This window comes from Hyperoodon ampullatus (assembly GCF_949752795.1).
Source record: "Hyperoodon ampullatus genome assembly, chromosome: 19".
In the NCBI taxonomy this organism is placed as follows: domain Eukaryota; kingdom Metazoa; phylum Chordata; class Mammalia; order Artiodactyla; family Ziphiidae; genus Hyperoodon; species Hyperoodon ampullatus.
This window is the reverse complement of record NC_136932.1, coordinates 35,628,860-35,652,675: the sequence shown is the minus strand read 5'-3', so window position 1 is coordinate 35,652,675 and position 23,816 is coordinate 35,628,860. Positions and strand designations below refer to the sequence as shown.

The 23,816-nt window shown below is 47.3% G+C and overlaps 1 protein-coding gene across 1 annotated transcript in view; it reads left to right on the top strand.

The window, feature by feature from the left end:
• The window catches only part of DNAH9 (dynein axonemal heavy chain 9), a gene marked incomplete at both ends in the record, with an annotated part of 297,919 nt that extends 275,894 nt beyond the window's left edge, over positions 1-22,025 (top strand). The window contains 6 exon segments of the mRNA XM_079725653.1: positions 1,737-1,928; positions 3,083-3,274; positions 5,105-5,275; positions 9,690-9,872; positions 17,037-17,426; positions 21,798-22,025. Of these exon segments, the coding sequence (XP_079581779.1) occupies positions 1,737-1,928; positions 3,083-3,274; positions 5,105-5,275; positions 9,690-9,872; positions 17,037-17,426; positions 21,798-22,025 (1,356 nt within the window).
• Positions 22,026-23,816: the final 1,791 nt, after the last annotated feature.

The window sequence follows — 23,816 nt, the reverse complement described above, 5'->3', positions numbered from 1 at the left end:
CTGACAGTCTTGGTCATCAAGCAACTGGGAAATACATCCCAAGAGAGGCTGGCTTTTCCTGGAACGTCCCTTCCACGACAGTTGGTGTTTGGGCCACTTAGAGCCCTCTTCAGTAACTCATTCTGAGGAAGAGGGATAGATTTATGAGTGGATTCATTGTTCACAAGAGTTTTAATTGTTTCCTTCTGCATTTACAAGTGCCCTGGAACAGTGGCCTGGTTTACACGCCTTATGATTCACTCTGTGCCTTCAGAGCCCTAGTTCAACCATTTATGGGACAAATTGCAGAACTGAGCTCTTTTTATCACTGCTTCCCTGACCCCTGTGCCATTCGGGGGTGATTATTTCTCTCTGACCTTCATGTGAGTATACACTGTCAACCAGCTTCAGCAAGTGTGGCTTCTTGTCTGTCTGCTTAAAGGCGTTTTTCAGCAGGACTCGATTTTCCACATGTCAGAGGTAACACAGGAAACACCCTACATGTCTGCAGAGAGCAGCGCTGCCCAAAAAGCAGCTATTACGTTCTTGCTTGCTCGAGGCAGCGCCTTTGCCCTCTGTCCCACCTCTGACCTTTCACACCCGTACCTTCAAGGCAAGTATGGTACCCAACCAAGGCACCAGAGTGACCCCCACATATCCAGAAAGACAGGGAGACTGCGTCACGGGTTCTCCATGGAAAAAATCAGACCTACCAGAAGCTTAACTTCTCCCGCCTCCTCCGCTCCTCCTCCCCCAGGTAAGCGACGTCTAAGGGCCACTTCTTAGAAGAAACGCCAAGGCTGAACTCAGTCCAGTTCGTGTGAGCTTTCAAAGTGCCTCTCGTGGGCTCTACCTGCCACATCTTGCTCCTTCCTGAACAGAGAGGAGCTCACTCAGAGGACGTGCTTAATTCCAAAGAATCCAGGGCTCTTGTCCTAACGGCCCTTCAAAATGCAGGTTTTTCCCCTCCCCACCATCATCACCATCCCCCTTAAAATCTAAGCGCAATTCCACTGACTCCCTCTGGACTCTCTCTTGCTCCTCTTTTCTTCCATCTGTCCCGTCTTTCATCCTCTCTTCATGAGCCACGCCGTCTCTCCCGCCTCATGCTTTGCAGTCGGTACCCCTAGGAGGTCTTGCTTCTGCAGCCACATGTCCGATCGCCCCTGCTCTGCTTCAGAGGAGACATTAGCATGGGAAGGGCAGGGCACGGCACCCCTCAGCGTCTTGTGGCTCCGACTCCCACCCCCGCCCCACTACCCGCAGCTCCCCCAGCAGATGAGCCGTGGATTCTTCAGTCACACAGGCAGTAATTACACCTACTAAGATTCCATGATGGGTGAGAAAAACATGGCAGGAAGGAGGGAAGTCAGAGGTGATGCTATGGGAGTCCCCTCCCACCTCCCAGCGCAAAGTGCCATCAACAGGACAAACACGATGCTCCCCTGGCCGCTACCCCTTTTTCTGTTAGCTGTGCTTGGGAACCTCATTAGCACATCCATGTGTGTGAAACTGAACTGTAAACCAAACCCTGTTATAAGCTGAATCTAAACCTTATCTCTGACTCTAGACTAAAACCCAGCCCCTCTGCAAGGTCCCCTCAAACGCGATTCCATGCCTGTCCACAGAGCAACCCACCGTCCTGCTGGAGCTCAGACCCTCAAGGGAACACAGCAGCCCTGCCATCCTAACCCACACCATGGCCTGCCCTGCCTCGCGGCAGCTCTGTGCTAACGCCGAGCAACATTTCCTTTCAGGACACCCTGGAGTTGTGTTCCCGGGAGACAGAGTTTAAGAGCATCCTCTTTGCCCTTTGTTACTTTCACGCCGTGGTGGCAGAAAGAAGAAAGTTTGGGCCCCAGGGGTGGAATCGCTCCTACCCCTTCAACACTGGGGACCTCACCATCTCTGTGAACGTGCTCTACAACTTCCTGGAGGCCAACGTGAAGGTAAAGTTTCCGGCGGCGCGGAGTGGCTCGGGAGGGCACCTCTGAGAAGGATGATGTGGCATCAGCACGGCCAGAAAGGGGTGTGCTCACCGGGGCAGGTCTACACCCTCCCCAAGGGGAGTGAGCAGGTGCAAGTTTACCACAGGGGCAACCCCAGGGCCAGTGTGAGGCTGAGGAGTGAGTACCACGGTTGGGGGGTGGCAAGAAAGCTCAGGAAGCCCCGTTAGTGCCTCACGCCTGGTGTGAGCCACCCACTGGTGTCAGTCTCAGGGCCCCCCAGACCACCCTGTGCGCTCCCAGCATTGCCGGGGGCGGTGATCAGCAGGGAGAGACCCCACACTCACCTGATACAAACTCCCAATTTAGCTCGCCAAGGCAGACCTTCTCGTGGTGCACGCAGCTCCTTGCATAAGCACGGTCTTGCGGAAGTTAAAGAAGCTAAACTCTGGCTACACCTCGCCTCCTTCCTCCTCCGTCTGATGTCTCCATCCTACAAAACACACTAACAATCCACGCTCTTCCTGTTAAGGGGATGTGTACGCCATAAGGCTCTTCTGGTTCATGGACCAAACACAGCATCCTTTGGGGGACAATGAAGCCAGCCCAGAAGCAGTGCCTCTGCCTCCGGTTCTAGGGTCCTGGGAAGCCCACCACACAGCACACCAACCCTTCACCTGCCGCGGCTACGCGGCTTTCTCCAGGTGGCTTCCACCCCTGTCTCTAACACCCATGAACTTGTGTGCTGTATTTCATTCACTTTGAACTTTCCAAGGAGATGATTAATTAATATGCTAATTAATGGCAGGAAATGGGAAAAGTACCCATGCCCTCGCTTTCCTCCGTTCGACACTGGCGTGATTAAAGGACCCATAGGTAGAGACTGACTTCACTGCCACAGTTAATGACTGTGAAAGAGGGAAGGCATGTGTGCAAGAGTGCCGGTGTCTTACCTCCTCTCACTCTTTGATGTAATTCCTCCAGCGTTTAATGAGCTCCCACGTGTGCCCAACCCCACTGGGCACCAGGGGAGCTTGGATGAATAAGACGCTGTTCCTAATCTCAAGAACCACCCTATCTTGTGGCTCACCCTCTGTCCACACACTGGGCCATCCCAGGGCCTGCGTGGAGATCTTCCTTTCCTTCCCGTCTCTCAGGTCCCCTATGATGACTTGCGCTACCTCTTTGGTGAGATCATGTACGGAGGCCATATCACTGATGAGTGGGACAGGAGACTCTGCAGGACCTACCTGGAGGAATTAATCAAACCAGAAATGCTGGAAGGAGAGCTGTCCCTGGCCCCAGGGTTCCCCCTCCCAGGCAACATGGACTACAATGCTTACCACCAGGTAGGGACCTGGGTCTCTCCCCGAAGGACTGGAGATGCGCATGCAGGGCCGGGGAAGCCCAGCTTAAAGAGCCGAGGTCATATCAGCGTGGCGCTCCTCTGCCTGTTCAATGTAAGAGCTACTATAGGATTTCTAGCCTCAAATTAGTGATAAAGTTGAACTTTTAGAGATCTTTTTATTCTTGATGTTTAGCTCGATAATTCTATTTGGTGCTCTTTTCTACAAACAACATCTCGGGCATTTATCTGATTGTCTTCATTCAGGATATTGACACAACCATTAGGAGCAAAAATTCAGGTAAGAACTTAGCCAGCTTTTGGTAAAGATTATATTAGTGGTTCTCAATATCTTCAGAGGGACATGGTCTTGTGGGCAGATCACTCACCCCTCCCATTCTCTGTTGGTTGCTGTGAACACAGACACACATACACATACCAAGAAAACATCCTCATGGAGTTTTTTCATACTCTCACTTTGGGTTTTCATTTTACTATTACTTCAGCTATTTTTAAGGTGTGCATCTTTGCCTATTTACCCTACCATGAAAATGTATTAAAAAGGAATTCAAACAAAAAACCTTTTTTGTTGCTTGACTTTTGAACATCCCTAAAAGAACTCTTGAATACCAAACTTCAGGGAAATACTGGTCATAGGAACATTAACTACAAGCTTTAAACAAATTTTTAATTCCTAAAATTTAAGAAGGTAAGTCATAAAAGTTATTTGATCCAGAAAAACTAGGCCTATGAGAAGAAATTAAAAACAATAATTCTCTTGAAAGTAAATAAAAGAATTTTTTAAATAAACGCTTTGAAGGCTTTAGCCAAGAAAGTTGTGCAAGAGCGCCCCCTACTGTCTGTGGAACAAATGCAGGTGATGGGCAATGATAACACTTTCCAGATGACTTCGGTAGAGTTCCCCTTTCTCCATACCTCCCTTTAATCTGTCAGTAGACGCTTATAGGGCTTACCGGGAGACCAGGAGTGTGCTGGGTGCTGGAAGAAATGCAAAAATAAACACGCAAATTTGCCTTTAAGGAATGAGCCATCTTTTACTTAGACTAGATGTTACTAACACCAAGAAATCATCAAAGCTAAACTTGAGGGATATTTTTTCACTGTAATGGAGAGAATCGGCACAGAGTGCTCAGAAACATTTGGAGAAGGAAGTGAGCTTTACATGCTGGGGAGGATTTTTTAGGGATGGCAGCCTATGGCCCACCACAACTGACCACAGAGATGTGGTGTTTGGAGACACATTGTTTTAAATGTTTTTAATTCGAATGCTTTCTGCCAGAAGCAAAGCTCACTTCATCCCACACCAGGATTCACACATTTATTTGGCATACATGGTCCCATGTTTGCATTCAGGTTTATCATTCCTGATTTAAATAAACAGAGGGGAGAGAAAAGGAATTTAAGCGGGGAGGGCTGGGTAAAATTCCCAGGCAGGAAAAGTATCTCTGAGGGACTCTGAAAAGTCCTCCTTGTGTGTGGAGGGACAGGTGTAGGTCAGGGTGCCGTGGGAGGGGCTGAGATTGGAGATGGATAGTCAGCCAAGCTTCCCCCAAAAGAATGAGCTCATGAATGTGGAGGTTCTGGAAAACCAGCCGGGCATACACAAACGGACGGTGTAAGGATGTGCCCTAACAGGTGGGCAGCACGCTGAGGTCGGCCAGCATCGGTGAGTGGCGTCCACCTGGAGGGCCAGAGGGGCCCCGGCGTCTGAGGCCTGCCCCGGACCACTGACTGCCCTGCAGAGGACTAGTCAGGTGGGAGATGGGAGACACGTCTCGTTGGTTTTCAAGTGAGCTTGCCCTTGACTTTTTAGTACATCGACGCCGAGCTGCCCCCAGAGTCGCCGCATCTCTACGGCCTCCATCCGAACGCGGAGATCGGCTTCCTGACCCAGACTTCGGAGAAGCTCTTTCGCACGGTGCTGGAGCTGCAGCCCCGGGACAGCCAGGCCAGAGATGGAGCGGGGGCCGCAAGAGAAGAAAAGGTATATGGAGGGGTTGCCCGAGATATTCTGGGGAGCCCAGGACTGCCGAGGTCGCCCTTTCTCCCGACGGCCGCGTTGGGCTCCACAGCGCAGACTGCTCGGCGTGCGTCTTCCCCGCGCATGGCTGGTCCAGCCTCGCCGCGCCAATCCTTCGCTTCCGAGGGACCCGCCGCAGTCACGTGACCAGGCGGGCCGTCGGGGTACGTGGTGGTACGTGGTGGTAGGACGTCCCAGCCGCTGGGTGTGGCAGTGCTTCGCTCGTTCCCTCAGAGGCAGGTTTTATTCCGTTTGTCTGCCAAAGTGAAGAAAGGGCAGAGCTGAACAATCGTGGTTTGGGAACCTCGAAACGGACCTCATGGTTCCTTTCCCAAACTAAGTAGTTATGGGTGGGGAGCTGTCCCTAGACACCCCACCCTCCCTCCGCCAGCTAGAAGCTCGTGTGGACGAACTCGCTCCTCTTTAAGAGGAAAATGTGGTCTCTTTGTGGGAAGGACAGTTAGTCCCCGAGTCTCCTAACGCACAGCTAGTGCTACTAAGCACAGGACTTCCCGAAACTTCAGGAAGGTGCAGGGGAATTGTTGGGTGGAAAGGCAGGGGAGGGTGCCCTGTGGGTGTAGGGTGACCAGAGGCAACCTGGGAGCTCTGTTCCTGGTGAGGGCGCAGCAGAGGGCAGAAAAGGAAGGGGCCCAACGTGAGCCTTCTCTGGGATGCTTTCCTAAGGCAAGGCAGTTCAGTTTCCCACAGATGCGTCTGCTTCACCCCACCTCCCCTCCAGAGCACTACCCGGATTCCTTTAGTTAGAGGTTCCCTTGTTACAAGGAAACATACTTGGAAGATTAAGGATTAAAAAACCTGGAGAGTTTTAGGCTTTTAGGGATTGAACTTGTAGGCTTCAGGGATTGATTTTAGGAAAACAAACTGACTGATAGTAAAGGAGCTGGATGTTTGTTTAAAGGTATGGAGTGATGTCATTAAAATTAGTCTCAGATTTTAATATGCCTCAGAATGAGCTAGGAAGCATACGATTCTGGGGGCTGGGGTTAGGCCCAGGAACTTGCAGCCCAGCGATTGTGATGCAGGTGAGCCTACTTTGAGAAAGCTGCTCTAAACCCCACTACTCAACCTGTTTTACTCTTTGATGCATAGGATATAATTTGAGAACAAAAGGAAGATAAGAAAGTTTATGTTGCCCAGAATCCAAACCACTTCGTATCAAAAATGTTCCTAGCTTAAAAATGAAAAGACTGGGACTATGTGAGTAATAGGCTTAGGATTCTTTGGGCAGCATTAAAGGAAGCTTCTAGTTCTTGTCATTTTCTTATCCCCTTCTTCTAACCACTTCAAGAAATGGTGTGTGTATGTGTGTGTGTGTGTGTGTGTGTGTGTGTGTGTGTCACAGATGAATGAAGTACAATCACTTGCCAAACTAGGAGAACCCAATTGCAACACAGATACCGGGAAGTGGGCAGATTTCACTAATATACAGTTATTACCCATGGAGGAAAAAGAAGGAGAGAGAAGAAGAAGGGAAAAGGACACAAAAGAAATTCACATAATAATACAAATGGCCAAGAAAAATAGTAAAATATTCTCAACATCACTCATAACTAAATGGAGTTAAGTGAAATATTATTTTTCACACAATGGTAAAATTTTTTAAACGTGAGGATATCCAGTGATGAAAACATAAGAAAGATGTACTCCCATCTCTGTTAGTAGAGGCTTAAATTGTAGAGCAATTTGGCAATAGCTACTAAAGTTTAAAATGTTCATATATTTTACTCATAATTCTATTCCTAGGAATTCAACCAGTGGAAACACTCAAAAGGGCACAGATGTTACGATATATTTCTTTATTGCAGGATTGTTTATAGTAGTAGGAATGATAAACAGACCAAATACCATTAATAGGGGGATGACTCAATAAATTATGCTATGCCAAAACAGTGAAATAATATATACTGTTAAAAAAAACAAGGTAAATCCATCAGTACTAACAAGGGAATGTGTTCAAGATATATTATTAGGTGCAAAAAGCAAGCTGAGGGACTTCTCTTGCGGTCCAGTGGTTAAGACTCTGAGCTTCCACTGCTGGGGGCATGGATTCTGTCCCTGATTGGGAAACTAAGATCTTGCAGGCCACGTGGTGTGGCCAAAAGAAAACAAAAACAAAACACAAAAAAAAGCAAACTGAAAAATCTGTGTGTATTATGATTCCATTTGTGATAGATAGAAAGAGAAGGAGGTGGGGAGGGAAGGGAGAGCGATGGAGGGAAGAGAAGGAGCAAGGCAGGAAGGAAGATGTGGCAGACGTGATAAATATGGGGATGGATGGATGGATAGATGGGTGATGGATGGATGATGGATAGATAGAGTCATATGCATTGAAGGACACCTGCAGAAATTATAAACCAATAATTAACAGTGCTTTTTTTCCCCCTTTGAAGGAAGAGGCAAAATTGTGGGAGGATTTTGCTTCTAATATCAGAGGAATCTGTAATATTTAGATTTTTATGATAAGCATTTATTACTTTTCCAAAAGGAAAAAAAAACAGAGGTGTTTGCTTGTGGAAGTAAAGTAGACCACATCCCTTGGCATGCACTGCTCCCGTCTGAAGTGTCCTCTCTATGTCTGTGGATTTTCTCCCTCCTCAGGCAGGGTCTCCAAATCCTCCAAGGCCTGATCAGTGATGGAAGAGAACTCTGTTTCCCCATGTTCAATGTGTTTTTAAACAATAGCTCCAGACTATCTTTTCATTTCTTTGTGAATAATGTCCAAATGGCAGCTTGCTGATACAGGGCTGTTTCTTCAAATTCAGCTCCAGAGACAGAACTATGATGTAGTTTTAGCCATTTGTCTTCTGTCTCAACAGCAGCTTCCAGGTACTGTTAAAATTCCATTCCAGTTTTTGCTATGACAGCACCAGAGACCCATCTGTGACACGGTAATGAGTTTTTACTTTCTTTTCTTCTAACATCAGCTCTTTTCCTAGATAATGTATTGTCTGTTAACACTACAAGGCAAAATTAATATTAATAATCCTGTACATGTATAGGGTCCTTTGTAGCTTTCAGATGCTGCCACATTCCTCACCTCTTTTGGTTTGATCTCTTCACCAGCCCTGGGAGTTGGCGGGGGAGGGGGCAGTGGAGAAAGTTGCTCTTGGAAATTTTTAATAGATGAGAAAATTGAGGTCTAAGTGACTTGCTTAAATTCACACGGGTGATACATAACAACACCATATTAACTCAGTCAGGGTTCTTTGATTGCAAGGAACAGAAGCCAGTTTCGCTGAAATAGGCAAGAAATAGCTCACTGTATCAAAGGAATACACTGAAGAAAGGATAGAAACCACAGTGGCTCTGGGGTCCCAGGGAGAGAGAAGAGTGGACCATCGCACTTCCCTCCACTTTCTGCACCTAAATCCTGGACTTGAGATTCAATTTTCATGCTCCTGGGAAATATCATCAGATTGGCCCACTTGAGTCAGGGGAGGGCTGGGCCCGGTGACTGTGCCCCAAAACAGTGGGAAAGAGGTAATTTCACAAAAGGAGACAGGGACCCGTCATTGGAAGCAGAGGGATGAGATGAACGAACCAAAACAGCATCCACCACACACGTCCACCAGCTCTCCTGACTCCGGAAGGGCTGGAACGGGAGCCCTGGCTCCCTCTCTCCCTCCCTCCAGCCCCTCTGCCAGCCACATGTCCTAGTAAGTCTGCACTTTCTCGTTTTTCCTTCTCTGCTGGCAGAGCTCCTGGGCTTTACTCATTTGCTTCAAAATGGCAGACTCAGCCTCCCAGTGCTTGTCCCCGAGACGGCCCAGAGTCTTGGTGCCTCAGTTCCAATTTTCCAGGAGAGAGGCCCTGATTGTTCTAGCTCCCCTGGTCTGATTAGCTGACGGTCCATGTGACAGAAGGGTCCGTGGGGCGTGGGAGGAGGTTTACATGAGCTGTGGCGATGCCTCTTCCAGGACCCAAGGACAGGAACTGCAGTGGGGCCTCGTGGAAACTCCGGATGGAATGTTTATATGTCTCCGTCACTGCTGCTCATTGCCGCGGCTTCCCGTCATTCCAGACGACCGCCCTAGGCCAAGTCTGTCCTATGCCCTCCTAGCTCTATTCCCACAGCGAACAGGGTCAGCCTCTGGGTTTTTCAACTCCCAATTCTCAGAAAGGCCTCTGTGTTCATCCTTTTAAGCGGGTCCCAGAAGTCACAGAGAGCTGGCCAGCCTATAAGGGAGGCCATGCTGCGGTTGGTCCTCAGCCCCAGACCCAGCTGACCTCAGCAAGCGGGCAAGGGTATGCCCAGGGCACGGATGACTGGCATCTTTAGTGCCACGTGGCAGGGGAATGGAGGCCTTCTGGAGAAGTTGAACCCCGTCTTAACCCTGTGTTTCCTGTTGTGGGGCAGGTCAAGGCCGTCCTGGAAGAAATATTGGAGCGGGTGACAGACGAGTTTAACATCCCAGAGCTGATGGCCAAAGCGGAGGAGCGCACCCCCTACGTGGTCGTGGCACTCCAGGAGTGCGAACGGATGAACATCCTCACCCGAGAGATTCAGCGCTCCCTGCGAGAGCTAGACCTCGGATTAAAGGTGGGCGAGGCTGGTGGTGGGGGAGGGAGGGCACTGCCAGCGGGAACCCCTTGTGGGAGGGGCGCCAGGGGAGCCGGAGAGCAGTGGTCACAGCAGCCTCACTGCCTAAGAAGGCGCCACTCCTAGAAACCAGGGTCTGGCCAGGCTGCAGGGAGGGTAAGACAGGCTCTGAAGCTGGAAGCTGGGAAGGCAGAATGAGCCGTGACTGGCAAGCTGCCCGGGAGCCCATGCTCTGAGCGCCGAGCAGAAGAGAAGTCTCGATGCCCTGTGTCTTCTGCTGACATGGGTGGTGTTGCTTTCATGGGACGTAGAAGTGTGCGCTGCATCAAAGCACAGGTCCTAGACAGCCCTGCACCGCCTCCCAGCTCTGCTGCCTCCTCGCTGTGTGGCCTTAGAGTGACTTAAGTCTCACTGCGTCTCAGTTTCTTCACCTGTAAAACAGGGATAGTGGTCCTACTTCATGGGGCTTTGGGAAGGATTCAATAAATAGGTTTGCATAGAATGTTTAGAGCAATGCCCAGCACATGGCAAGTACCCAGAAGTGTAAGCTGATGGCATTATTATTACCACCCCGTCAGAGGAAAGGAAAGAACCTTAATCTTTTGCAACCTCATGGTTATCTGAAAGGCCCGAGATACTGCACAAGCTCTGACGTTTCTCACGAGCAATGAAAGGGTCTATTATTTATACCAACAATTATGTAAATAGATCTACTTTATTCACCATAAGATAATTCCATCAAGTGCCCAGCACAAAGCCTAACAGAAAAGCGCTATAACTGTTCACCTGGATGATAGGTGAGTGGGAGGTCCTGCTGCCTTTGATGAGCTGAGGAAAGTAACTGTTGTCAGTTTACACTGGCACATTTATGAAAATAATTGTAACCCCAGACAGAGGGAAAGTGAGAACCCAGTTTTGTAGGCAGCGGTGAAAGCTCAGCCCAGCCCTGGACGTCCAGGCCTGTGATGTGCTGCCACCCTTGTGTCTGCCTCTTGGAGTCGTATGACCACTGTCACAGGTGCAGAGGACACACAACCATGAGCGTCTTCACGTGTGCTCACATAGAAACTATGAAGTAGACTGAGAAATCTGGGTGAGTCTTTTTCAGTCTGTTAATTCCCATTCTGCCCCAATATGGATAGAAGGAAATAAGGAGAAAGGAGAGACGGGAAAGGATGTTGAAGGCTGATGCTGTTTGGCAACGTTACCAAATTATGCACTGGCTTGTAATCAAAGGAAATACAGAATTCCATAGAACAATCTCAAGCGTAAATAAGGACCTTGCCGGTCATTTTATGTGGCTCGGTTCCCTAGGTACGCAGGTATGTATTAGTAATTATCTTGAGCTTGTTTGTTGCAGTCTTAGCTTAGTGAATCTGTGCAATTTGGTGCAGTCTATTTACCCATCCGACTTCCAATTCATTCACTCATTTTTCTCTCAAGAGCCTTCGCTGTGGTTTGGTGTCATGGATCCCAGTGCGTGCCTGGGTGAGGATGAAGGGGTGGGGAGGGAGTTACTCTTTTCTTCCAGTCTAGCTCGAGCAGGGCTGGTGGACGGCCAGCCTTGGTGCTCTGCCCTTGGGGAGACAGCGGAGACTGACAGGGGAGCCTTCCTCTCCAGACGGACAGTCTGGCGGGAAAACGAGCATACAAATGGGTTACAGTACCAGGCAGGGTTTATTCAGTGCCACACAGAGAGAGGTGCGAGCAGAAAGGAAGAAATAAGTATGTGGAGTCAGGATGGCCCCAGCGGAAAAGTGGCATGCAGGGGGCTTTGGAGGAAGAGTAGGCAATAAGAAGAATCTTCTAGAAGTCCCAAGGTGAGGAACCCTAAGCCTGTTCTAAGAGTTAACTTGGTTTGGCTGGAGCAGAGGGTCGCCTCAGGTAAGTAAGAGTGATATGGTGAACTTCTAAAGGTGACTGGTGGTGACACCATTGACCCAGAAGCAGTCAGGACAATGGTATGTTGCCTTTTTCTCCTGGTCCCCTGTGAGCCGGGGGGACAGACAGAGCAATCTCCACTTAAAAACGCTGTCATGAAAACCCAGTCTCATTAGGACAGGGCCCCAAACTGGCCTGGTCATCAGACTCCCTGGGGGCTTCATCCCAATATGTGTTCCTATCTCCACCCTCCAGTCCCACCAACCTCTGGAGCTGGGGTCTGGAAAACTATATTTTTAGCCAGCAGCTGGGTAATTCTTGTGGCGAGACAAGTTTGTGAATAGCATTAAGGCAAGTAGGTAGAAGAAAAGATGGACAGATGTCTTCATGGAACAGTGAAGGTGCAAGGGGACAGCGGCAGAGGTCAGAGAAGGAAAAGTTTCCAAGTCTGGGGAAGAGGTTAAGCTGAGCTGCAAGAAATGGGAGAGGAAAGGAGGAAACGGCTGAAGGGAGCAACTGGAACAGGAGGGGTTCACAGGACAGCCTGGCATGTGCGGGAGATGTGAAGGCCCCACTGGACAGCGGCTGGTACATGGAGCACTGAGGAACTCACATCCCAGCTCCCAGCGGAACGTGGAAGGGGAAGCATAATGGGAGGAGAGGAAATTCTGAGCAAGGTTTTCCTTCCGGTCCTTTCTTTCTCTTTAACAGTCACTTTGAAGTTCTAGGACTGTTTTAGGTGAAGCACAGGGAGACATGGGGCAACCCACACTACCCAGCACATCAAACAGGCAAACCCTAATGCCCTGCCCAGACTGGGCACCATATTAGAAGATATCTGACTTTTTAAGTCATTAAGTCAATACCCTTAGCATTTTTTATTACAAAATTTTTATTCATAGTTGGCTGGATGGGAAACCATAATGCTACCCAAAAGTACTGGCTGAACTGAGAGGCACAGCTCTCTAACCCCTGAAGACTGTGGGAGCCCACAGCACACAGCACACAGAAGTGGCCACCTGGGAGAGGTGTACCAGCCACAACCGTGTCCCCACAGAGAAGAATTCAGGAGAGTCAGACATCTGGCTCTCAGCCTTACACAATGAAGAACCAGGTCCTGTGAGCATCCCAGAGCTGATTGGTCAGAGGTACTGACTCCCACTAACCAAATGCACAAAAGCCTGATGTACAGAACTCCCAAATGCCAGTTTATTCCTTTACAATCCTTTACAACTAGGTATAACTTTCAAAGCGCCATTGACTGATGGCAGCCTGCCCAGAAAATTCTCTACCTGTGTAGGAAAACTACAGGCGAAGCTGGATTCTTATGCACTGTCCAGTATGGTAGCCACTAACAACAGGTTAACACTTGAAATGTGGCTAGTCCAAACTGAAATGTGTTGTAAGTTTAAATTAAATGCTGTATTTCAAAGATACAGGACAAAAAGGGGAAAATATCTTATTAATAACTGTTATATTGATTAAATATTGAAACATTTGACATTTTAATCTATTAAGTTAAATAACATATTATGAAAATTAAATTCATCTGTTTCTTTTTATTTTTTTAATGTAGCTACTAGAAAATGTAAAATTACGCACATGTAATTTTGTGAATTTTAAATGTAAAATTACCCATTCACAACTTGCATTGTATTTCATTTGGGCAGTGCTCTCTTAGATGGAGTCATGGCCAGCCCAGAATCTGGGGCTGGGAACTATTTTCTATTATTCAGATATTTAATGGCATCAAACATTTTCCCCCTGTGCTTCAGTGGCTGATTGCCCCTCCTAATTGACAAATCCTGTTTTTCTAAACATGTGAAAGATGTTCAGTCTTAAAGCCCAGCTTGCTGACTTGGGGAACCGCTCTGGCTCTTTACTCTCATCCGTTGTGTGTTGACTTAATAGTTCAGGTTTTGCTTTGGCCCTTTAGTGACTTATGGTCACCACCCCGCAGGCAGCTGCCCTGGCCCACATGCCTGCTAGAGTGCACAGATGGACCAGCTGCTGTCACCCGCAGTCTGGATGCCAGACTGGGAAGGGTGGAACCCGCATAATTCCCACTTCCCTCCCCATCTCTTTACCTCCCGGTGTTTCATTCATATGAAAGCTGGTTGCAAAGACCACCTTCAGAGGGAAGGAAAAGCAGACAGGGGCTGACTCTCAGAACAAGATGCAGCCTGCAGCCCCTGGAGAAGGGCATATGTGGGCGTTGCTGACCCCACGTGACGGACGCTGGCCACGTGCCTGCGAGCCCAGAGCACCAGCTACTTCTGACCCTCCAGAGATGCCCTTTACAGATGGACATTCCTGGCCATCCAGAGGCTGGAGTCCTTAGGTTTGGAATGGAGCCTTTGAATCCGCGCTTTTAACAAGCGCACTGACTTAAAGCAATGAAGGCCTAGAGGGCAAATCAGGTTTTTATCTTCCATTCTACCTAAGAAAGACTCTGAAAGCATTTATTTATAGGGACAAAAAAAGTGGTTAAGGCCACATCCAGGTAGCCCTCATACCCACCATAAAGTGTCCCCCAGTCTTTTTTTTTTGCGGTATGTGGGCCTCTCACTGTTGTGGCCTCTCCCGTTGCGGAGCACAGGCTCCGGACGCGCAGGCCCAACGGCCATGGCTCACGGGCCCAGCCGCTCCGCGGCACGTGGGATCTTCCCAGACCGGGGCACGAACCCGTGTCCCCTGCATCGGCAGGCGGACTCCCAACCACTGCGCCACCAGGGAAGCCCGGTCCCCCAGTCTTTAGTTCTCCCTGCTTTCCCTGCAATGTGGACATGGAACAAGCCAGTCACACAGGACCCTGAACTACATCATCTTCTTAAGGATTTAGTGTTCTCTTTGTGAGTTTTCTTTTTGTCGACTCTTGACCTATGAGCACATAAGTGCAGACATTAATCCATGTTTCACAGGATCCAGGCAGGGGGAGTTTGAGGAGGTCAGGCTTGAGCAGATGGAAGCAGGTTTCTCTCGCAGGGAGCTGGAGTCTTTACAAAAGGCCTGCTTACCCACAGTTTGGCCCAGAAACTTCCCGTCTGCCCACCCTGCCTCCACCAATCTGGCAGCACCTGAGGAAACGAATTTTCTCTGAACACCTTTTAGGAAACGCTGTCCCAGAGTCTATACGTTTATTCCTCTTTTCCTAAGAAAGGGACCCACGTTACACTGAGTGAATTTGGAGTGGGGTTCTCTCTGGTTTCTTCTCAACCCCTCCTCTGAAAGTGAGTCATTTCTATGTCCACTCAAGATCATGGGCAGATCTGAGTTCAGCACCGTAACCACAAGGTGAATGACTTCTTTTCCTAAATCCTTCCTGCTTCACTCTCAAACGGGCAGAACCCAAGAGACAGCACATTCTTTAAGGCTCCATCACTCATACTTTCAATTAGTAAATGCAAAATCATTGTCAGAATAACTTCTAAGCAGATGTGAGAAATTTTTAAGAAAGGCAAGTTACACGTTTTATGCTTCCCTGCTGTCAAAATGATTTTAGATTTCTGAAGAGTGTTAAGTATTGCATATACATTTTTTTATTATCAGATTTTATTTTTAGAGCAGTTGTAGATTCACAGCAAAATTGAGCAGAAGGCAGAGTTCCCATATCCCCCTCCCCCGACCACACCCAGCCTCCCCATCATCAACACCCCCAGCAGAGTGGCCCATCTGTTACAGCTGGTAAGTCTACCCTGACCCCTCGCAATCACCAAAGTCACCTGTAGTTCACATTAGGGTTCACTCTGGATGGTGTACGTTCTGTGGATTCGGACAAATGTGTAATGACATGGATCCGCCATTTTAGTGTCTTACAGGAGAGTTTCACTGCCCTAATATTGCATATATTTTAACTTAAGCACGTGATTTCTTCTTGCAAGGAATTTCAGAGAAATAGATGTTTATAGGACCTCACCGTTTTCAGAAGTGGCACATCTCTGTGTAAGGCATGGTCACACGGAGTAAGTGATTGAATTAGCCAGGGGCAATAACCAGGCAACAAAGGACTTCTCTGTACCAGCAAACAACTGTGGCTGGCAGAGTCCGGGGCTCCATGTGAGTTCATCTCTATTTGTTTCTCTGCCACGGCCCTCAGAGATGTGCCAAAGGACCGGGACATTTTCATCCTACTTTTTCCAGTAGTGCTGACCCAGTCCTGTTAGGTCAGTTGTGGGATGATTCCAGGGTGGGGGACCTTACCTCCCCACCAACTCGCATGGCCAACAACATTCACAGGTGCAAAAAACTTCCACAGACACACCGTGACTCAAAACAACCCAAAACAATTCTGTGGGGAAGCAAATTTATTTGGTGTATTATTTATAAAAGCACTTTATAATTATGTGAGTTAATTGGCCATTGAAAACTTAAAATTTTTATTTTAAAAGGAAAAATAAATACAGCTTCTATCTTTTTCCTTTTAAGTCTATTGGACTTTATTTTTTTGTAATGAGTCTTGATTTGTCTACATATCTTCTTATCTGCAGTTTAGCCAGCGTGTTCTATTGTATGCCCATAAACATGTTTTATTAAAATTGCAACATACAGAATTTTTAACATAACCCTGGCAAAAACACATACACTACAGTTTAATTACCAAACAGAAAACTAGGCCTTTCTGTTTAGAGCAGTGCTGTCCAATAGAACCCTCTGTAATGATGAGAATGTTCCATATCTGTGCTAAGGGCACAGTGCCTGCTGATGACATGAAATGTAGCTTATTTGACTGATAATTTTATAATTTTAACTCACTTGTGCTTAAATAGCTTCATAGGACTGATGGTCATCATATCAGACACGGCAAGTTTTATTGGGTACTCTAACCCCTGTGCAGAAACCACTGCAGTATAGACGACACCTTCAAGAAATTGTAGATACTTGGCATAACTAAGGTTACAAAGTTTAATTTAAAGATGGTTTTTGATGTACATCTTCCTTTACAGATTTCATCTAGCAATTGGAAGAGGATTCCTCCTTCACTGGAGGAGAACGGAGGAGCCCAAGCTTTAGGGTAGTGTGGAATCAACATGGAACCCACAGGTGGCTTGAGGTCTGCAGTGGACCTAAACTACTGTCAATAGATACGTGTAGACTCTGATACACAGGAGTGGGGAGAGGACCAGTCTCTGTGAGACAAACCTTGCAGATCAAGTACTAGACAGGGACTGTCGTTGTGTCACCCACCCCGGCAGTCATCTCCTGTCTTTCCAAAGATCCCCGAGGCCAGCTGTTTCCAGGGACTTGCTGCCCCTCACTCTTTCCCCTCTCACTCTTTGTCTTCAGGGGGAGCTGACCATGACCAGCGACATGGAGAACTTACAGGACGCTCTGTACCTAGACACAGTGCCGGAGCCCTGGGCCAGGCATGCCTACCCTTCCACTGCAGGCCTGGCAGCCTGGTTTTTGGACCTGCTCAACCGAATCAAGGAGTTGGAGGCCTGGACAGGTGACTTTACGATGCCCTCCACTGTGTGGTTGACGGGCTTCTTCAACCCCCAGTCCTTCCTGACCGCCATCATGCAGTCCATGGCCCGCAAGAATGAGTGGCCCCTGGACAAGATGGCCTTGCAATGTGACGTGACAAAGAAGAACAGAGAGGAATTCAGGAGCCCCCCTCGGGAAGGGGCCTACATCCATGGCCTCTTCATGGAAGGCGCTCGCTGGGATGCACAGGTAAATCCTGGGATGAGCCGAAGAGCATCCCCTGTGGACTGATTACATACACACTGCCCCCTGTAAAGTACAATTGCTAAAAGGGATGCCCTTTTTTTAGGGGGGGGTACGCGGGCCTCTCACTGTTGTGGCCTCTCCCGTTGCAGAGCACAGGCTCCGGACACGCAGGCTCAGTGGCCATGGCTCACAGGCCCAGCTGCTCCGCAGCATGTGGGATCTTCCCGGACCGGGGCATGAACCCGTGTCCCCTGCATCAGCAGGCAGACTCTCAACCACTGCGCCACCAGGGAAGCCCAGGGATGCCCTTTTAGCATCCCTTGAGGCTGTCAAATCATTTCTATGTAGCCAAGGATGACATAAAGAGCGCAGAGTGAGTAGAGAGGTTAAAAGCAACAGACTGGCTGGATCTGAATCCCAGCACTACCACTTACTAATTCTGTGAAAAATCTCAGTTTACTCAACTGTTTTTTAAAAAATATTGATTAATTTAATTTATTTATTTGGCTATGTCGGGTCTTAGTTGTGGCACGTGAGATCTTTGTTGCTGCGTGTGGGATCTTTGTTGTGGCATGCAGGATCTTTAGTTGCGGCATGCGAGCTCTTAGTTGCGGCATGTGGGATCGAGTTCCCTGACCAGGGATCGAACCCAGGCCCCTGCATTGGGAGCGAAGAGTCTTAGCCACTGGACCACCAGGGAAGTCCCTACTCAACTGTTAAATGGGAAAACAGAGTTGCTGTGATGATTAAACGAATTAATATGCAAGACACTTAGAACAGTGCCTGGTACATAGGGAGTGCTCAAAACTTGTTGTGTGACCTGGGGGTATCATTTCACCTCCCTGGTCCACTTTCCTCATTCATGAGCTCTCGGAGGGCAGGAAGCCCTCCTACTTTTTACACTGCTACATGTTAGCAAAGGGGTGCCAGTGATATCATTTAAAGTGACACTTTGAATGGATTCTTCACTGCAGGCTAATACAAATTTGAGTCAGCATAAGATCAGAAAAGATGTTTTGTCTCCAATAGGAAACTAGCAAACAAGCACAGGTGGCGGGGATAAGTGACATGAACAAGGATGGATAACTCTAGGACAAGTTTACATTGGTTCTACACGTGATCTGGAAGGACTACTTAGTCAAATATCCCATTTGGCAATATTTGCACTAAAGTATCCTAGCAGTCAATACAAAGGAACACGGGAAAACTATTAGAAAGTCTAGAAGATCCTACAAGTCCACATCAATATGCATAGAGAGCTGTACTAAGTTGAAGAGTGTCCCCACAAAATCCATGTCCACCCAGAACCTCAAAATGTGACCTATTTGGAAAGGGGTCTTTACAAATGTAATTAGTGAAGATGAGGTCACGCTAGAATAGAGTAGGTGCTAAATCCAATGACTGGTGTCTTTATAAGAGGAGAACACTCTGTGAAGACGGAGGCAGAGACTGGAGGGGTGCATCTACAGGCCGAGGGAGGCCAAGGGTTGCAGCAACCACCAGGCACTAGGGGAAAGGCATGGGACAGGTTCTGCCTTAGAGCCTCCAGAAGGAACCAACCCTACCTACACTTTAAGACTTCTGGCCTGCAGGACTGTGAAAGAATACGTTTCTGTTGTTTTGAGCCACTGTCTTTGTGATAATTTTGTTACGGCAGCCCTAGGAAACCAGTCAAGAGCTAACAGAAAGGACGGTAAAGTGGGACGGTATTCAAGCAGCCTGAACGTTGAGAAGGAATCCTACTTCTCTCTCTCCACCTGAACATTTGCACAAGTCTGTCAGTGGAGATCACACGTGGACTGTATTAGGTGTAAGGTAGCCAGAGCTAGGACACTAAAGATGCCAAAATGAGAGAAGTGCAAAAAAGATAAGTAGGGAGGAAGCTCAGAAGGAGGGGCACTGGCACTGGGGGGAAAAAGGATATTGATTCCAAACAACTACCTCCCATTTTTTCATGACCTTGTTTCCAAATAATAAAAACAAACAAAAAAATAACACCCGCCCACCAAGAACTCTTGTTCTCAAAGTCTGTATCCCAGAAAGCATTCAGTAAAAAGGGAAGGGTGGACTTCCCTGGTGGCGCAGTGGTTGAGAATCTGCCTGCTAATGCAGGGGACACGGGTTCGAGTCCTGGTTCGATCCCACATGCTGCGGAGCACCTGGGCCCGTGAGCCACAACTACTGAGCCTGTGCGTCTGGAGCCTGTGCTCCACAACAAGAGAGGCCATGATAGTGAGAGGCCCATGCACCACGATGAAGAGTGGCCCTGCTTGCCGCAACTAGAGAAAGCCCTCTCACAGAAACGAAGACACAACACAGTCAAAAATAAATATATAAATAAACAAATAAATAAAAGATTACTATTAAAAAAAAAAAAGGGAAGGGTAAGGATGTCCAAAATTCCTCTCCTCCATAAAACAAGAACATTGGCCAAAAAAAAAATAATAATATACATATATATACATACACACACATATATAAAGATATATATAATAAGATATAATATATATCATATATATAATATAATAGTATAATAAGGTATATATCAAAATCATATATAGTAATTTTATACATATATATATATATATATATACCAGAATCAAACTTATCAGAACTCCTGAAGTTAACCAAAGGCTTTTGGCAATCCAAGCAGTGTTTGTTGAAGAAAAATGACTGAAAAAAGAGCAAGCATTAAATGCAAATGGATTAAACACTACAATTAAAAGGCAGAGACTGGCAGAATAGATTAAATTTTTAAAAACCTGATCCAACTACATGCTGTGTATAAGAGACACACTTTAGATTTAAAGACACAAATAGGTTGAAAGTAAACAGATGGAAAAGACATGCCATGAAAACAGTAACCAAAGAGATTTGGGGGACTATACTAATAGTAGACAAAATAGACTTAAAAATTGTTATTAGAGAAAAGACAGAAGAGAGAGGAATTGTAGAGACCAAAAAAAGGCATTTTACAATGATAAAAGGTCCATCCATCAAGAAGATATAACGATGACAAATATACGTGCATCTAACAAAAGAGACCCCAAAATAAAGGAGATGAAAACTGTCATAATTGAAGGGAGAAACAGACAACTCAACTATAATAACTGATGACGTTAACACCCCACTACTAATGGTGACAGCTAGTGGTTATAGAGTTTCTTTCTGGGGTGATAAAAATATTCTGGAATTTAGATAGTGGTGATGACTATACACGTTTATAAATATACCAAAAACCAGTGAATTGTACATTTTAAAAGAGCTGGTTTTATGGTATATGGAAAAAGAAAGGTTCTACCCTGCTGCCACTCCCTACCATAAACACTCAGGTGTGGGGGACAAGGGGTCCTCACTGTTTACCTTAGTTCTGTTACTTTCTATGCCTCATGTCAGCCTCTACCAGAACTGAAGAGGCACATCCTTCCCGTTAAATACATTTCATGGGAATTAAAACAAATTCTGTCCACAGTGTAAGGGGCTCAGAATCACCTAGGCACAGGCAAGGAATCCATGAGTCACTCTGGATCATCATTTCCCAAAGTATGTTCAGAAAATCCTAGTGCCACAGGAAATGAATAGGTTGCAAGAAAAGGGTCTTTTGGTCAAATAAGTTTGGGAAAGACTGGGATAAATAAAGTCAAACTGTTTTCTTTACTGCCAGGACTTCTTGTCTTCAATGTGCTAGCATGCACCGTAAAGCTTCAGGCCCAGGGTATGGTAAGCTTATTTCACCAAGGCACCTTTTTGTTCCTCAGAATATTTCTCAGGACTACTAGAAAAAACTTCCCCAGACAGCACTATGGAGACATCTCAGAGAACCAGAGAGAGGCCCCAGCTGGAAAGCTACAGAACGGCCAGGTCCCTGTTACATGAGTGAAGATAGAACACAGCTCCCTCTGCTCAAAAATAGAAAATGCTCTAGAGGGTGGAGGACAGCACATAAGAAGCTGGAACAGGACATAACCAAAGCCTTAACATCTAAAGCGTTTGCCAGCAGGGACTGTTTCTTGTTCAGCTTTAAGTCCCTAGCACCTAGCATGACACCTGGCAAATAGCTGCATTCGGTATGCTTACTAAATGACAAAATAAAACTAAGAGAAATTCAAGCCCCAAAGAGATTAATGTGCATATGATATGCAACAACTTTTGGAACTCTGCTTCAAGAAGATATTCAGGCTGAAAAACAGTGGGAATATGATGTCCACCCCTCCACGGCACCCCATCGTGGGTTGTCGAGAGAATTTAGTAAGGGGGTGGGCCCAGGGCAACCAGGTCTTCCCAGTCTCTCTCTCCCAGACCTTCCGACAGGAGAAAGCCTGGCTGGCTGAGCTTGAGGTCTGACCTGAGATGTTCTCGTGTCCTTGTCCTCAGGCTGGGATCATCACCGAGGGGAAGCTGAAGGAGCTGACATCCCCCATGCCGGTGTTGCTCCTCAAGGCCATCCCCGCAGATAAGCAGGACTGCCGCAGTGTCTATCCCTGTCCTGTGTACAAGACTTGTCAGCGAGGACCCACCTACGTGTGGACTTTACACCTGAAGACGAAGGAGAAGCCTTCCAAGTGGGTTCTGGCCGGAGTAGCCTTGCTTCTCCAGGTGTAGCTTCTTGCAGACCCACTGAGGCGACAGAGCTGGGCTGGAGGCTGCCCAGAGGGACCAGTGGAGAGGGCGGACCACAGCCCTAGAGAAAGATAAGAAACTGAAAGCACTCACAGTTCTGAAGAATTCCTTTGGGGAACTCGGAGAGAAGGACCTAAAGTGAGGCAGAGCTAGGAGTGTGGACCTGGGAACTAGGGGAGAAGAGTCTCGTAACACTGAGACTCGTAACACTATTTTTTTCCTAATAAAGTGATTTGTTCTTCACCTGTGTCTGGTCCAGGCTTTGAGCATTGCAGAGTCATAAGTTATCATGAAGAGCCCAAGAGAAACGAGCCACAGGCACTTGAGCCCTGACGTCGTTACACAGCCCTACACGCAGCGCCCTAGTCCCCAGCTAGTCCGGGGCCCAGCGGCACAGGCATTGCCCATGAATAAGAGTCTGCATTGTAACAAGCTCCCCAGGTGATTTGTATGCACTTTATGGTTTGAGGAACGTTACTCTGGATCAGGGGGCCACCAGACTTTTTCTGCTGGGATCAGACAGTAAATATTTCAGGCTTCGCAGGGCATACTGCTTCTGTTGCAGCTGCTCACCTCTACCACTGTAACCCGGAAGCAGCCACAGATGATACCTAAATGAATGGGTGTGGCCACGTTCTAATCAAACTTTACAAAAACAGGCAGTGGGCTAAATTTTGCTGATCACTGCTCTAGAGGATAAGGGAAGTATATATGCAATATTTATCCCTCATTAATCCACACATCCATTTAACAAGTGTTTAACATCTACTACTTGCTGAGGACAAAACTGCAAACAAGGTGGATTGTTTCCTTGTCTTTCTGTCATCCTTCAGATCATTTAAGAGGGGCCCAAGGAGAAATCTTTCACCTAAAGCTTTTTAACCTAAAAGTTTTCTAGATTTTCCTCTGTGGAACACATTTTCACTGGATGCCCAAAGAGGTCTACAGTTTTAATGAGCTGTAAAGAGCTCTGTGGGGAGGCTTGTTTGTTAAGTCGTCTGGGGGGGGGCGCTCACCACTCCTTCTAGGATCAATTCCCACATATCCTTGGAGAGAGTTATTTTTGGATTAATTACTATTTAGTACAGTGGTTCTTCATCTTGAGCAGGCATCAGAATCCCCTGGAGGACTTGTTAAAACAAAGATTGCTGGCCCCCACCCTTCAGAGTTTGATTCAGTAAGTCTAAGAAATTGCCGATGCTCCAAGTCTGGGGACTGCACTTTGAGAACTCCTGATTCAGAACATAAAAACCCACCCTCCTACAAACCTCTGCTATGAGAACACAGAATCTCATGCCAATTCCACCATGATTTTCCTGCGTTCTGCCTTGTGGTTCCCGCATCCCCAAAAGAAGGGCCTTATTCCTCATCTTCATGCTATAAGGGAGTTGACAAATTCCTCTGGAATCCAGGGATTCCAACTTAAGTGCTGTCTCTTCTCACATCAACCAGCAATGTACTTCCCATTGTTTGCCAACAACTTGCAGTTTCTTGCCTACAGTTCATCTGTTTCCATGGACGTAGCTCTGTCCTCCTCATCAGCATCATGCTTCCTGATCCTCACTGGGAACAGTACAGTGAGGGCAGGCAGAGGAGGACCAAGATGGAAGGAAAGTGGTCTCGCGGTATGAGAGCAGGACACTCTGGGTCACGTCATTTTTGGAGACAAGTGGTCAGGTTAGATATATGAGTTAATAAACCTCTAGATACACTATAAATTGGATCAGTACTATTGATTTCTTCCTAACACGTACAGATAAAATGAGATAAGGA